Source organism: Trifolium pratense, linkage group LG4 (genome assembly GCF_020283565.1).
Source record: "Trifolium pratense cultivar HEN17-A07 linkage group LG4, ARS_RC_1.1, whole genome shotgun sequence".
Classification (NCBI taxonomy): Eukaryota; Viridiplantae; Streptophyta; class Magnoliopsida; order Fabales; family Fabaceae; genus Trifolium; species Trifolium pratense.
This window is the reverse complement of record NC_060062.1, coordinates 19,992,673-20,008,773: the sequence shown is the minus strand read 5'-3', so window position 1 is coordinate 20,008,773 and position 16,101 is coordinate 19,992,673. Positions and strand designations below refer to the sequence as shown.

At 31.5% G+C, this 16,101-nt stretch overlaps 2 protein-coding genes across 2 annotated transcripts; one reads left to right on the top strand and one right to left on the bottom strand.

Annotated features, from left to right (window-relative positions):
• The first annotated feature begins 3,138 nt into the window (after positions 1-3,138).
• LOC123921794 (WRKY transcription factor 71-like) lies at positions 3,139-5,565 on the top strand. The gene is made up of 3 exons (XM_045974472.1): positions 3,139-3,834; positions 4,141-4,287; positions 4,536-5,565. Exons 1-3 carry the CDS (start codon positions 3,329-3,331, stop codon positions 5,098-5,100), a joined length of 1,218 nt encoding a protein of 405 aa, XP_045830428.1. The 5' UTR covers positions 3,139-3,328; the 3' UTR covers positions 5,101-5,565.
• A 3,188-nt stretch (positions 5,566-8,753) lies between these two features.
• LOC123921722 (methionine--tRNA ligase, cytoplasmic-like) lies at positions 8,754-14,307 on the bottom strand. The gene is made up of 13 exons (XM_045974375.1): positions 14,115-14,307; positions 13,870-14,014; positions 12,763-12,916; positions 12,534-12,683; positions 11,968-12,198; positions 11,736-11,879; positions 11,095-11,185; positions 10,583-10,689; positions 10,357-10,474; positions 9,990-10,117; positions 9,646-9,711; positions 9,393-9,521; positions 8,754-9,304 (listed from the first exon to the last, which is right to left on the bottom strand). Exons 1-13 carry the CDS (start codon positions 14,227-14,229, stop codon positions 8,996-8,998), a joined length of 1,887 nt encoding a protein of 628 aa, XP_045830331.1. The 5' UTR covers positions 14,230-14,307; the 3' UTR covers positions 8,754-8,995.
• Positions 14,308-16,101: the final 1,794 nt, after the last annotated feature.

Here is a 16,101-nt window from a genome sequence, read left to right as displayed (position 1 = left end):
CCATTCAACAAAGTGAAGCTATTAGTAGATAAACTAATGTTGGCCGGCCATTTTATTAGCACAACAATTTGCTTCTTTGAAAATGAGTAATTTAAAATGTATTTGAGAAAGAAGATGCATATTGTTCCTCCATTTATTATAAAGAGTCCAAAAAGATAATGTGAATAAGTTTCTGGCTAAATATGATGTCAATCCTTATCAAAAGTAGTTTCATCGGTCCAAATTTCCCCCATTCATCAAGAATAACAAATAAAACATTTGTATGCATAACAAGTAAATAAAATAGCTTGATAGTCTTTAAGCATACCTCCACAAGTTGTTACTTTCTCCGATTTTGAGTATAAACAAAACACTTTATAAGTTCGTTGAATAAAATATATATTTGAACCATTTGAACTCAGATCATTCATTTTGTTGTCTTTTTGAAGAAATCATTTTGTTGTCTTAAATTTTCTACATACCCAATAGGAAGAGAAACTTAAAACAAATCAATCGTTAGTTGATTTAGTGGTGATTGACACTGAACTTGGTAGAGAGGATCACAATTCGATCACCGCAACTACGATCAGGAGGGGACTGAAACCACTTAATGTGAGAACTGACCCCGAACCAGATTAAACTAGTGGTAAAAACCAAAACAAAAAAACTTAAAACAAGTATTTTTTATATCAAGTAGTCTAATATAACTAAAAATTATACACTTAAAATGAATAAATGAACGTCCAAAATTCAAACTCATCATACATATATAATATGATATCTGGGCTAACTTAAATGTACTCATATTACAAAACAAGTACTTTTAATTTGTGTTGATGATCAAGTAATACTACTTTTCATTTTTTGTGCCGTAGATTCCGATATAGGTGCTCATATATTGCGCAAGTGCATTAAAATGAAACAAAAGTAACGTTAGATTAGATAAGAAGAAGAAGAAAATGAAAAAATGAAAGGGAGAGAGAGACCCATCACATGCGGTGGAACAGAGAGCGTAAAACCTTTTTACTAACAATCCCACGTGGACACTCAACCCCGTTCACACTTAATCCGGTTACCAGTCAAATAACCGCGTGAAATGGGACCCATTCATGGTCCTCTTTTTGCAGTGAACCCGTCTTTAAACCGGCGGTTCCCGGTCACCACCGCAATGGTGGGAAACCTCCCAAGCCAACCTGTTTTCCAAATTATCAACCCAACCCAACCAATCCAAAAACTTCTTTCACACTCCAAAAACAAAACTAAAACAATTAAATAAATTTGATTTTTTTACATTAAAAAATTGAAAATTGATAGAGGAGTGCTACCAACACACTCTTTAACAAACACACTCTAACACACTCTCTTCTATTGGTTAAAATTTATATGGGTCCCATAAAAGTTAAATGGGTCCACATTTTTTTATGGGACCCATGTGAATTTCAACTAATAAAAGAGAGTGTGTTGGAGTGTGTTTGTTAAAGAGTGTGTTGCTAGCATTATTCAAAAATTGAAAATTGATAGGGTGGACTACTATTCGATTATCTGCAACTGCGAACGGAAAAAAGCTAAAACTACTTGATGTTAAAACTGACCCTCGAACCAGATTAAAATAGTGGTGAAAGAAAAAAATATAATAATAAAAATTGATGTATTTAATTCATAATATGGTTGATATACATTTCAATGTACCATAAATATTAATTTTATTTATAATAGTGACCGGATGAATTTTTTTTAATAAACAATCAAATCAACTTCGATTTTGTAATGAATTTCTGACTTTATAAATATTTTAAAAAATTCATAATTTTGTTAAATTTTATTCATATATTAGTCATTGAACGAATAGTTAGGGCTTAGGGGACCAACTTAAAGACCAAGTTGATAGTAAGTACTAAAATATATGGACTAATTTGACAATTTAATAAAGCCAAAAATATTTCGAAAAATTTATAAATAAAATAAAAAAATTCGAGATTGTCTTACGGAGTAAGCGACTAATTTGGTTGTTTATTCAATATTTACTTAGTAAATTATATAATTTTGATCGCTTAGGTGCATGATTGGTATCCTGCTAGATTTGTCGCAAAAATTACCATATATTATCAAACAAACACCGCATAAATAATTTTTATAAAACCACAACGATTTCATCATGCGACAAAATGCGACAAAATAGTCCTTTACGTGCATGATTGATATCATAATAGATTTGTCACCAAAGTCATCATATAAACCACGACAATTCATCGCGCGACAAAATCAACGTGATACTAAACCCGCATTAAGTTATTTTTGGAATCCATTTTAGTCATGAAGTTTTTTTTATTTGTTTTTAATGTTGGTTCTTTGAGTCATCAACTATGGATTAATCAGTCTTTTGCGTTGGCTTTGGTCAAATTGACAGTTGATGTATTAAAAACAGTACGAAATTGTGTATAGTTATTACATCAATGTATTCAGATCCATATTTTATAGACTTAAACTCAATGAAAGTGAAACCAAATAATATAAGTGGGTTTAGATCCATATTTCATCGACTCATACTCAATGATAATGAAACTAAATAACATAAGTGATTTCAGATATTCATATTTCAACGACTCAAACTCAATGAAAATGAAATTGAATAACATATATAAGTGGATTAATATATCCATATTTCACTACTCAAACTCAATGAAATTGAATAACATAAGTGGATGCAAATCCATATTCACCGACTCAAACTCAATGAAAATGAAACTGAATAACATATATATATGGATTAAGATATCCATATTTCACTCACTCAAACTCAATGAAAATGAAATTGAATAACATAAGTGGATCCAAATCCATATTCAATGACTCAAACTCAATAAAAATGAAACTGAATGACATATATATAAGTGGATTTAGATTCATATTTCACCAACTCAAACTCAATGAAAATAAAACTGAATAATATAAGTAGATCCAGATCCATATTTCACCGACTCAAACTCAATGAACCGACTAACATAAGGACAAAAGTCAAGCTTAAAATTATCTCAGGGGAACCAAATTTTAATTTACTAAAACAAACTAAAATCCCCAAAATGTCCTTTTCATATGTCATCTTCTTCTCCTCCCTTTTGTCATCTACTCATATACAAACTTGAATTAATAAAGAGGCTCACTTTTTTTGCGTTAAAACAGACAGATTCAATATTAAATAAGTGAGAAGAGAGAGAGAAGAGATTGAGAGAGAGAGAGAGCTGAGGAATATGTGCAAAGGTTATATAGCATAGCACTCACAGAGTACACAGTTCATGAAAACAAAACAGTGAGAAAAGAGAGAGAAGCTAATTAAGTGATCCATCAAGACATGGCGAATTCTTCGGCAGCAGCATTTTTGGATGAGATTCCAAACAAGAAGAACAAAGAAAGTTGCATAATCAATTTCCCTTTTTCACCAGCTTTACCATCTTACAGTATCTTTGATATGATTCCTCCACCATCACAATCTGATGATAATCATCATCATCATCAAAAAGCTTCTTCCTTTGGTTACATGGACTTGTTAAGTACACAAGAATTCACTACTTCTTCAACTTTATTCGATTGGCTCCCCACCACTGATGATGACATGCAGCTGCCTCCTCTACCGGTACCGTCTCCGACCGCAACCTCCGAGGTTTTGAATAATCCAGCCACCCCTGTCTCTCTTTCGTCGTCGATTTCTTCGTCTTCCCATGAAGCTGGTGTTGCTAACAAATCAGTAGCAGAGAATGAAGATGAACTTGGATTTGAAGAACCAGGTGATAAAAATGGAGTTCATGGGATCAGATTAGTGGAGAATCAAAATGATCAACAAGATCAGACTAAGAAACAGTGAGTACAAAAAGATTATTTTTTTGATTTCATTTATTTCATAAATTCACTAAAAAGAGAAAAAAAAGAAGAAAGACCAGTTACAGTTGCAGACGAGGAGATTGAGGATGATGATGAAGTGTGTTGAGCGGAATTTCCGGGTTTTTTACTGTTGTTGTCAGTGTCATTTCCATGTGTTTTTGCTGTTTTTTATATTCATATTAGTTTGACAATAAAAAAAGAAACAGAATAAAATCATTAAAATATTGTTTTGATTTACTTAATTAAGCTGAAAATGATTAATCTTTATATATGTTTGTGTGGTAGGGTGAAACCTGCAAGGAAGAGGAAGAACAATAAGCAAAGAGCACCAAGAATTACTTTCAAGACAAGGACCGATGTTGATCATATGGATGATGGTTATAAGTGGCGCAAGTATGGTCAAAAACCTGTCAAAAACAGCCCTTATCCAAGGTATATGTCTAAACAACATCAATCAAATCAATATAATGATTCATATGCAGCTTACTGCAAAGCCGTTAGATCGTTAGATCTGAGTGCAAGTGGATGCAATTGATTCTCTTGCACTTAGATCCAAGGCTATGTTTAAAATCAATTTTTTTTTTATTCTCTTTATATCAATATAAGTACACATATTCTCTAATTTAACTTTTCCAATCAAACTTAAATATATTTGTTATATTACTTGGTATGCAAAATAGGAGTTATTACCGTTGCACCGCCATTGGTTGTGAGGTGAAGAAGCGTATAGAGCGTTCGGCCACTGAAGCTTCCGTGGTGCTAACCAGCTATGAAGGCAATCACATCCACTATTCCCCGGAAAGGATGCATGCTGCTAACTTTGGGATGATGCACAATCCTTCTGGTTTTCAAGAACAGATTCACCAACACCAGAATATAACTAGCGGTGTTGGTGATGCTGTTGTTGGAAACCAAGTTGCAATGTCTCAATATCAACAGTATCAACAATTTCTAGATCAGAATCAGAATGTGCGTCAGCAGCAGCAACCAGTGCCATCTTTGTTATATAATAATGACTATAACAACTCCTTCAACACTGCTCCACCTGTGAGTGTTGTTAACTCTGCTGATAATTTTATGGACTCTTCAGCATCTTTTGGTGGGTTGCTTCAAAATCAAGTGAATTATGGTGAAGATAATCTGGTGAGGAACCATGGAGGACTTCTTCAGGACATGATTGTACCAATGGAGATGGGAGGAGCTAGAGCTGGAGTTCGAGTTGGAGATGGAACTTCAAGTACATGAAGATGTATGTTGGTTGGTTAATTATATTTCATCTGATCCTAAATATAAGAGACAATTAAGTCAATAAAAGCTTATGTATTTCGTCTAGACCAGATACATGAACTTTTGTTACTTAAACTCTCTTTTATATTTAGGATAAAATGGTACTTATTTATGCTATTAGTTAATAATATTATTTGACTTGTATATTAATTAATCTTATCTTGTAGCTAGTAGTATTTAATTAAGATTTAAGGTTCTTTAACTGATCATATGATTATGGAAAACTCTTTCTGAGCCTGTGCCTCTGAAGTTCTTTGTGTTTTGAAGGTTATTTCTAGTGTAAGTGAAACCATACTTCAGTTGGCATGTGTTCATATGAGACAATTGAGACTTTTTAATTAGAGTTTCCTTTTATTTATATATAATAATTATTATATCATGAATGTACCCTTATTAGATTCTGATGATTTTGTTGCCTTTTAACTTTTTCTTGTTAATTTCCTTTTATGATGTTATTTATTCTCAATTCTAACTAGATTTTCTTCCCATTTTGGTACTTCCTTTTTTTTTCTCTTCTTTTTTATCATGTCATCCACATTAATGGTTTGCATTGTTTTTGATCCTTAGGATTGTTCTTGTTGATGGTGGAAAAAGTACCTAATATGTTTAGGGTTAGGGTTTTTGCCTTAATTGTTACAATATTTAACTTGCATGATTCAATATCTTATTTTTTATGGGAAAATGGAAGACAATTAGAAGACGAAAAATGATTAATTAGAAACTAAAAACTTTGTGTTATGATGATTACCCCATGACATGACACAATACATGAGGTATGGAAAAAGTAAGCAACATGATTACTTGAGTAGTACCGTTTAACTTTTTGTATATGATGGATAGTTTTTCTCATCATCTTACCCTATAAGCTATATACAAAGATGGGGGTTCTACCATTCAATCATGATGTGTGTTTCCTTAGAGGGAAATAGCAAGAGGCATGGCTAGCTCGTTTCTTATTGATGGCAAAAGATATATGATGTGATGAGATCATTGTGATATTGCATTGCCAATACTTAGATATTTGTTCATGACTTGTTGCATAGAAGTAGTAATAGTAGCAGAAGCCATTCTCTATGCTACTAAATGACTTGTGTTTGCTTTTTTTCCTTATTATTTTGATTGGTTTTGAGTTTGTTTTTTTGCTATATTTTATTTTTCGATGATCTGCAATTTCATTTTGTGTTTACTATTCTTCTTTATTATTTTCATCATTTGTATCATTTTAACCTTATAATGGATATATATATATATATATATATATATATATATATATATATATATATATATATATATATATATATATGGGGTTAATTTGAGAGGCTAGCTCTCTCTTTTTAAAAGCATTTGAGATGCTCTCTCATATAGTATGAGGTTAATGTTTTCTTTTTCTTCTTTTGAACAGCAAAAGAATACTTATATTCAAGTATAGGTTGACTACAATGTATGTGTAACACCTTTTTGTGTGGGTCTTTTTAGAAAATTTGTAAAATGATATCAACTATTGTTATGTAAAAAATTCTTTAACTACTTAAAGAAAAAATAGGTAAAATGAGATAATAAACGATCAAATGGATAAATATAAGATATTTTTAAAAAATTTAACCGTATTAATTGGCATATATGTTGTTTGTGATTAGCTGGATATTCGGTTTGTGATTTAAAGGATTTGTTTCAGTTGTATTTGTTGTGTGTAATTGGTGGATGATGGAAAGAAAAAATGATATGTTTTTTTGTAGAAGCTAAAAAAAAGATGTTGTTCTTTTTTTTTTCCAACAAAGAAAAGGATGTTATTGTTTTTCATTTGTGTGGGCTATTAAGATTAATCGGAGAAACAAATGAACCTTTTTTTTTTGGGATTAATAGGGGTTTAAAAAAATATATGTACATATTGCCATTATAAAAAATTCCAAGAATTGTAAAGAAACTTAAAATTCTATCTTAGAAATGGATATTGGGTATAGAAAATGAGGTCTTTGCCTTTACTATAAATGATATGTCGACCCTTCAATTGTTTATTAGAGGTAGGATCTTATTCATATATAGGGTGAGGTTTTCTAAATTTCTTTGTATTTTAATTTTAATTCTTATATAGGGTGAGGTCTTTGCCATTATAATAAATAGTTTTTCGCTTTTAACCCTTTAAATTTTTTGTTTTTAACCTTTTGCAAATACTTTTTTTTATCATTAATATTTTGGTTTAGTCCCTCAAATATGTGTGTGTATTAATTACATTTTAGTCCTTGTATGTAGCTAGTTCATATTAAATGGACTAAAAACCAAGTTATCTAAATATTATAGAAATAAAAGTATATTCGAGGCAACATTATGAATAGTTAGCATACAAGTAGCTAGTAGTATGAAGAGAATTTTGATGTGATGAACCTTTTAATTTATGCAATATATATATATTTTGAACCGTGGTAGCTGCAGGTAAATGAATATTCTCTGCTAGAAACGTGACTTTTCTGGTATTCTAAAACTTTACAACCATGCATGCATATATTGCAAAAGTCACGCAACATAAAAAGTTGATTGATCGATCGTATCCATTTGTAATCCAACTCTTAAAAGAGCCAATTAAATTTATGCTTTAAAAGAAATCGAATAAATAGTGTGGGGGAGGTCTAGTCATTTGTATACAACTCGTTTGATTCGTGGGAATATTAATTATAAGCATCTTAATTCATCCAAACTCTATCTAATATAGTACTATATGCTGGTTCAATCATTTCCTCATTCATTAGGCAAGGTACTCTATTTTTAGGTGGTTAGAGTTCTGATGTGTTTTGTTTAAGGGGATAATATATTTGTTTGATTTTTTGTTAGGGATGAGTATTGGTAGGGGAGCTCATTTAGGGTGGTTGTTAGCATGCTCTATTATTTGGTTGATCTGAATTTTTCAAAATGACCTAATCTTTGTTGCATGATTTTCATCTATTGAATACTTGTTTGATAGGGTGAAACGTTTTTTTTGGAAGTGGTATCTGGTCAAAACACTTTCGGCCATTGCTCCCTTTATGAATGAGAGGTGCAACTTATTTTGTGCTTGAATCGTTAGAGTTCTGTGTGGTGGTGATATTGGGATGGTCTTGGTGGGATATGAGCTTACTTTTTGTCTTCTTTTCTTGTTTTATTATATTTCTCTCTTTTTGGCCGTTTGATGTTTCTTTGGTGGTTGTCTAGTCCAGGGACGCCTTAGGAATTTTCTATCTCTGAGTTCATTGTATTTTTCTTTTTCTTTGGGGACTTAGTACTTCTTGTACTCCTTTTTGTAGACTCTCTTTAATGTATTTTTTCTCTCCTATTTATTTATAGATAAATTATTTGGCAAAAAATAAACATCATTTTACTTCTAACAACAAAACTTTTTTTACCATTTGGTTTTAAATATCATTTTACTTCTAACGACAAAACTTTTTTTAACATAATAAAATCATTTTCTACTTATAACTACATACTAAGTTTATGGATGTAAAAACCCAGCAAGAATCAACTCTCAACATCTCAAAAGAGAGCACTCGATTTTACTTCAAACTTGGATAATAGACAAAAGGTTGACCTTATATATACTAACAGAAGTGCTATATTCAGTGAATAGACGATTCGTGAAATTTCAGAATGCCTATATACAACACAATGGCAAAGCAGTTTTGTTAACACATAAATCCCGGATTTGGTGGAATCTAGGTGTGGTATTATGTGGTTAAATTACACTATCGTGATGAATTCGTGGAAAAATCCTTCGTTGTATTTATCATTTTCCTTATACTATCCTAGATGTCAAATTACAGTCAAAATAGTAATGCATCAATCCAAACATGATTTTGCTATCTGTTGAGCAGCAGACTTGTTTTTAAAATTGTTGAGCAGCAGACTTGTTTTTCTTCTTCCCTTTGCCATCTGTTGCAACAATTGTTGTTTTCTTCAATTGCTCGGCAGCCTTTTCCGCCTCTGCACGTACAATCCTATCAGCTTGACTCCCTGCAAACTTATTCTTGTAGAACTCCAATTCTTCATTTTTCAGCTCTCTGAACAATGGCTTGGGTATTCCAATTTTATGACCAGCACTTAGGATATCCCAAGGTCTTCTTACTCTATCAATATCTTTATCATCAGAAAGTGAAAGATGTATCTCCGGAGACAAATTGAGCTGCTTAAATACCTTTACCGACAAGAAAACAAAGAAGTATCAACAATGCCCAGAAATAAGTAAACAAAATACTAACAAAAGAGGAAGAGAGTTATTTTACCTCAAGAGTGAAAGATGGCATAAAAGGTTCCAGTAAAATAGCAAGAAGGTATGCAATTCCAGCAGCAGATTTGATAACAAGGGAGCAGAGAGATTGGTTTTCCTTGTAAAGGCGCCAAAATTTGGTTTGCTACAAAGTAAATTGCACAAGAAATTAAGAAGCAGCTTAGACAGTCATTTAACAGAAATAGTATGAATGAATATTTGGGGTGGGATGGAAACAGAAATAGATAATGTAGCAATTCTAAAGTTACCTGCAAATATGCATTCCCCTCTTTAGATATGCTCATTGCAATTTTTAATCCTTGCTTTAGTTTAACCTTCACAGATTTACAATAAGAAATACCATCAGACTGCGGTAATAAGCAGATTAGAAGTAAAATAGTGCATTCCGGTGGGAAATGCTGTATATAACTTATTTCATGCGTTTTTCCCTCACGTTTACAATGTTTTTAAATTATCATATCACCAAATAGATTTCTCTGCTTTGTTATGAAAAACATTTCAAAAACTGTCTAAAATAGTTTTCAAAATAAAATAAGAACATGATCAAACAGACCCTACAATATCATGCTATTTGAAAAGGGATATTACCAACCTTCTCCATTGCTTCTATGTATTGATCCAAATATGCAGAAACTTTATCGGCCAATTCTTTGGTTGGATTATGCGAGTCACCGCTTACATCATCAGGAACATTGGGAATAATGGAATTATATCCTACACCTTTACAAGACAAAATACGTAAATTCAATGAAAAGTAGCAAAAAAATCAACTTCAATAAAGTGGCAATAATGAAGAAAGGAATAATAGATATAGATCTTCTGCCTTCCCAAATACTATGATAAGGACAAGTATTGGTCGATAGCTCCAAGAAACATACTCGTGTATGTAATTCTTAAATATTTGTAGCAACTAATCAGCAGAGATTTCAAGAGAAAAATTACAAAAGAGCTCAACCAACCTGCAGGTTTGGCAATGAAACTCAGAACTCGGTTGACGAAGTTTCCCAAATTATTCAGCAACTCGTTATTTAATTTTGCTTGCAAGTCAGGCCATGTAAAGTCTGCATCTGATCCCTCCTACAAATGCATAAACACACACCATGTACTCAGTGACAGGAGAGAAAATGAATATTTTTTTCTTCAAGATCTGTAAGTGTTAATAAGATATGTTTGAACTCAATTCACCTCCGGCCTATTTATGAGAAGGTAATATCTCCATACTTCAACTGGAATATTAGTATCTTTCACATCGTTACCGAATACCCCGACGCCGTTGCTTTTAGAAAACTTGCCTACAAATCACGTAAGTAAAATTTTGTTACTTTAAGATGGTCAAATCATAAACATCATAACTTATTCAATGTTGTGTCTGTTTGGATTCAGAAAACTTTCTGTTTTCATTTTCTTCTACAATACTGCCACTTTAGTTTCACTTTGTTCCTTGTTATCTAATATTTGTATAGAAATTGGTGCATACAAAAAAATTGTTTTCGCCATTTCTTGTAAAAGGCTTAGAAAACAGGAAACAAACTAAAACAAAGATGGTAGTTTTGATGTTAAAAATGAAAATAAGTTTGTTGTTTTGAAATTAAAAGAGAAAATAAGAAATTAAAACCTAAAATATTTTCTTAAACCAAATGAACCTTTAGATATCTGTCAATATTCGTTGTTCACCGATTGCCAAACAGATTACTAACCTGTTTCATACTTCAAGTAATCAGTAACACTAACAGTCTTCATCAAAGTCCAACTTTCACCGGTTCCGAGTAGGTAAGATGGAAAACATACCTGAAGAATAAATTCCATCAGTTACCAAAGAAATATTTCCCCAATATCCATAAAATGCAACCCAGTCTATCACGCAAAGAAAAGCTAGTTCACGTTGCTTTTGTTATAAAAATTCATTGAGCAAATAGCTGCTACACCAAGATTCCAAACAATGAAGAGATCCATTGGCATTAAATAAGGGCAATGAAAGAGGTGTCAAATTCAGTACTAAGAAGCAAACTTACAAAAAAAATGATTCCAATTTGACACAAATGAAACACTGAATATAATGGTGGGGTTTTGAGCGTTTATAAAAGAGAATTAAAAAAATTTGGTCATCAAATTATTTGACTGTTTTAGGCAGAAATTATTTGGATGCAGTAGACACACAAATATCAGCTAAAGAATGCAACTTTGGCGCGTGGTTGATAACCCGGTGCAGAACCAGGACATAAATTGTTTCTAAAAACATAAAGATTCATCAAAATCCGCTCCGCTATAGTGTTTCTATTTGACAACACTGGACATAATAACTATGAAAACCTTAAATTGCATAAAGATAATTACTTACAGTGTGGAATAACACATTGTCCTTTCCCATAAACTGATACAGCTCCACATTCTCTGGGTTTTTCCACCATTTCTCCCATTCATGTGTGTAGGATGCCGTGATTGATATATATCCAATCGGTGCATCAAACCAAACATAGAAGACCTTCCAATTTAAATAAAATAGTTTATAAAATTACTGAACTAAAAAAAATAAAAATTAACTTGTGTAAAGACCCAATGGAAAAGCTAACCTTGTTACTGTATTTTTCATGCGGAACAGGAACCCCCCACTTAAGATCTCTGGTAATACAAACTTGTTTTAATCCATCTCTGAGCGATGAATTTGTTATTTGAATAGCATTCTTAGACCATGATCCGTCCACGGACATCTTATTGATGTACTTTTCCAATTTATCTTGCAATAGAGGGAGCTCAATAAAGAGGTGATCTGTATCACGAAGACGAGGACTTTTTGTACAAACCTGTCACAGATGCCAAAAGATCTCGCCTTAAAACTTGTCTAACCTCACAAACAACTAGAAAACTGAACTGGAATATGACAAGTAAATAAACATGTGAACTGAACTGGAGTATGAAAAAGAATAACCATAGAAGGAAAAACAAAATGGCAAGGAACATAGACTGCAATGAAAAAAATCAAAGCTACTAAAAGTTTCAATACATATCCATTCAATACCCTAAGATCATCCACGAAAATCAAACATATGGCACAAAAATGATTCCATGAATAGGAAAGATATAATTAGTTACTAATTAGCAAGACATAATATCAAAATCTAGCCGGGAGGTTTACTACCTTACACCTGGGATTCTTCAACTCTATTGGACCAAGAACCTTGCTACATTTGTCACATTGGTCTCCTCGAGCAGGATCATACTCACAGTGCGGGCAGGTACCTTCCACTAGCCGATCGGCTAAGAACCTTTCACATGTATCACAGTATAACTGCAATTTGATAGGCATTTGAGTAAAGCATAATAAAGAATCTTTGCAAGAAAAATAACACAGGGAAACAACTAAGCACCTGTGCTTCTGTTCTCTCAGATAGCCATTTGTTATCAAATATCTTTTTGAAAATTGACTGGCAAACTTCAGTTTGCTCAGGTGTAGAGGTCCGCCCAAATTTATCGAAACTTATATTGAACCATTCATAAACTTCCTTATGAATAGCATGGTACCTACACAATGAGTTACCAAATGGTAGTTAAGTTTAAATCTTTAGATCAAAAACACTAAATAACAACTGAAACATATCATATTGCCAATGACTAGGGGCTAGTGAAGCAACAATGACACTACTTTGAGCCTTTTAACACCAAAAGATAAAGAAGGGTGGCATAAACACTTGTTAGATAGTTTGAGAAAGCTTATAAGGCGTATGACAAGTCCATAAGTTATTTTCAGCTTATTTTCATAAACTCTACAAGATAGCTTATAAAAACAGCTTATAGCTTATACAAAAATATTTTATCTTTTTGACTTTTTGTTATAGAGATATACATAAACACTTAATTAATAAGTGTATGTTTGGCGAAGCTTTATTTTAACTTGACTTCTCCTTTTAAACAAAAGTTGGTCCAAACACAAATTAGAAAAAGCTCTCCAAAACATAAGTAGCTTATTTGATAAAGAAAACAATGTAGAGCTTTTGAAAAATTTGTTGAGTTCCTTGAGAGTAACTTTTATAAACTTTGGCCACTAAGGGTCTGTTTGGAATAGAATTATTTTTGAGCTTATGAAAATAACTTATGCAAATAAATAAAGTTTTATGTTATTTTATAAGTTTTCACTAACAAAAATTGTATCTTTATAACTTATTTTCTCATAAACTATCTTGACAAGCTTATTTATTTATATAAGTTGTTTTGCATAAACTAAAAAATAAGTCAATCCAAACGGCCCTAAGAATATTTTTAGTTATTTTTCTCTACTTAAACTTAATATTTAAATAAACCAAGTCAGTAGGTTTGGTCCAGGGATGAAAGGTCTGGGTAGTATGTCGTAGGACATAGGTTCGATCCTCGGCTAATAAACAAAAAAAAATACTTTAAAATTTTGAGTGTCCTTAAACGTGCCATGTGAACCTTAAAAAGGGAAAACTTAAATAAATAGGAAAGAAACGAAATAATACTTGTCACAAATTTCTTTAGGGGAACAATTTTCCGTCAAAGCTTTAGTTTCAGTAGCAGTTCCATATTCATCAGTACCGCAAATGTATATAACATTGTAACCTCTCAAACGACAGTAACGAGCAAACACGTCGGCACTCAAAACGCCTGAGCAAAATAAAACAGAGAGACACTGTTTCAATGGAAGAAATTGCGATTGAATTGAGAAAGAAAGAAAGAAAGAAAAAGAGAAGAACAAGTTACTGACATCCAATGATGTTGCCGAGATGAGGAACGTTGTTGACGTAAGGCAAAGCACTCGTTATCAGAATATTACGTTTTCCGTCCACCGGAACCTTCGCCGCTTTTCCGTTTTCCGTCATTTTGATTTTTTGATACGTTCTGGAATTTGGTGGGCGAGAAAGAAAATTCTTCTCAAATTCAAACTTTTATTTTATGCTATTTCATCATATGACATATATATATATATATAGAGAGAGTTACAAATAAAAAACAAACTTTTAAATCATATAATAAATTCTAGAATCTAACTAATCTTTTTTAAATTTTTTTAAATCTTTTAAATCTTTTTTAAATCTTTAAAAAAAAAAAAAAACTAACTAATCTTTAAAAAAATCTTTGGCATATAAATTCTTTAAGAAAAACTAACTAATCCTATACATTCTAATCAAATCTTAAATATTCTATGCTGAATCTTAAATTCTAATATTATCATATTTTAAATATAATTCTAAACTAGTATATTTAAATTTATTCAAAAAATATTTAGACATATTTTTCTTAACACATTTTAAACTGTAACTCATGATTTCTTAATCAACATTTTTTTAATGACGATTTCTTGATCAGCACGAAATTGATATTGTCATGTGATTTTCCACATTCTCCTCCTAAAAAATGTAGAGTTAATTTGCTAAAAAAGAATTCGTATCTTTAAAAAAAAAAAAAAAAAAATTGGAATTAAAACAAAAAATCTCAAAAAAAAAAGTTTGATTTTTTGAGGCATTTAACACTGCTTGTTATAGATCGTCATGCATAAATCCCCAATTTGAATTGGCTTTATGAAAACCCTCTTGGAAATCCTATTTCAATTGTTTGTTTTGTTGTTTATAAAACAGTAATAAGGGTATAAAAATATTTCAGCCATATCCCCGTGAACTTAGTTCAGTTGGTAGGGATATCGCACTATATGTGCAGGAGCCCGTGTTTGAACTTGGGACACTTCACTTATTCACTTTTAAGGTGAATTTTCTAACCACTAAATTACTTGATAAAAAAAAAAATCAGCCATTAATTTAAAATTAGACATCAACATTAAAAACTGCGTGACGGATAGTTTTAGGATTTTTTTTTATAAGCATGAGATTGTATTAATAAGGAACTAGCGGGCCAGGCAGGCGCGTTCCGCGCCTGCCTGTGTCTAACTTATGTACCAAAAAAAAAGATACGCCTTATGTTATGGTGAGTTTGTTAATAAAAGATTTTTGTTGCTACTAAAAAAAGCAAGGGTAATGTTGGTATTATGAAAATTCTACCCCAAAACTCATGTATTCTTTTTATATATTATAGTATAGAATAGATATAGATGAAAAAACCATAAAAAAAAAAGAGAGGAAGTTAAGGGCAATTATGGAATAATTAAAAAACCATAAAAGAAGTTAAGGGCAAAATGGACCAAAAAAAATCCAGCCCAAACTCCCTTATCCCCTTTATATATTGTTATAGATATCAAGGTGATAGTTTTGTGATTGATTAAGCCCCAAGACAAAAATACACTATTTCAAATAACGTAATCATGCCAACAATTTAGTGGTAGTAGTAGATATGATGAATTTAACTTTTTAAAATTTGGACCTAGTGTCTATTTTGCGACCCAAATAAGTTACTTTTTACCTTTTGTCTTATTGCTTATAAGTTAAAAAAACATGTTTGATAACAGTCTTTTCAGAAAGAGTTTTTAGCTTATTTTACTGACTTATAGTTTCTTTTTCAAAAGCTATTTCAAGTAGCTTCTGAGCTTATAGCTTCTAGCTTTTCATTTTTTCTTCCTCTTTTACCCTTATTATTTTAACTAAAATTCACATTTACCCTTTATAATTTATTATCATTATAATTTAAAATAAAATAAGTAAATACATGTTTTAACGTTGCTTCTTTTAAAATCACATGTATATAGTATGTTTTAACGTTATCTTATTATCTATTTTTAAATATGAAGGCAAAAGCATATTATT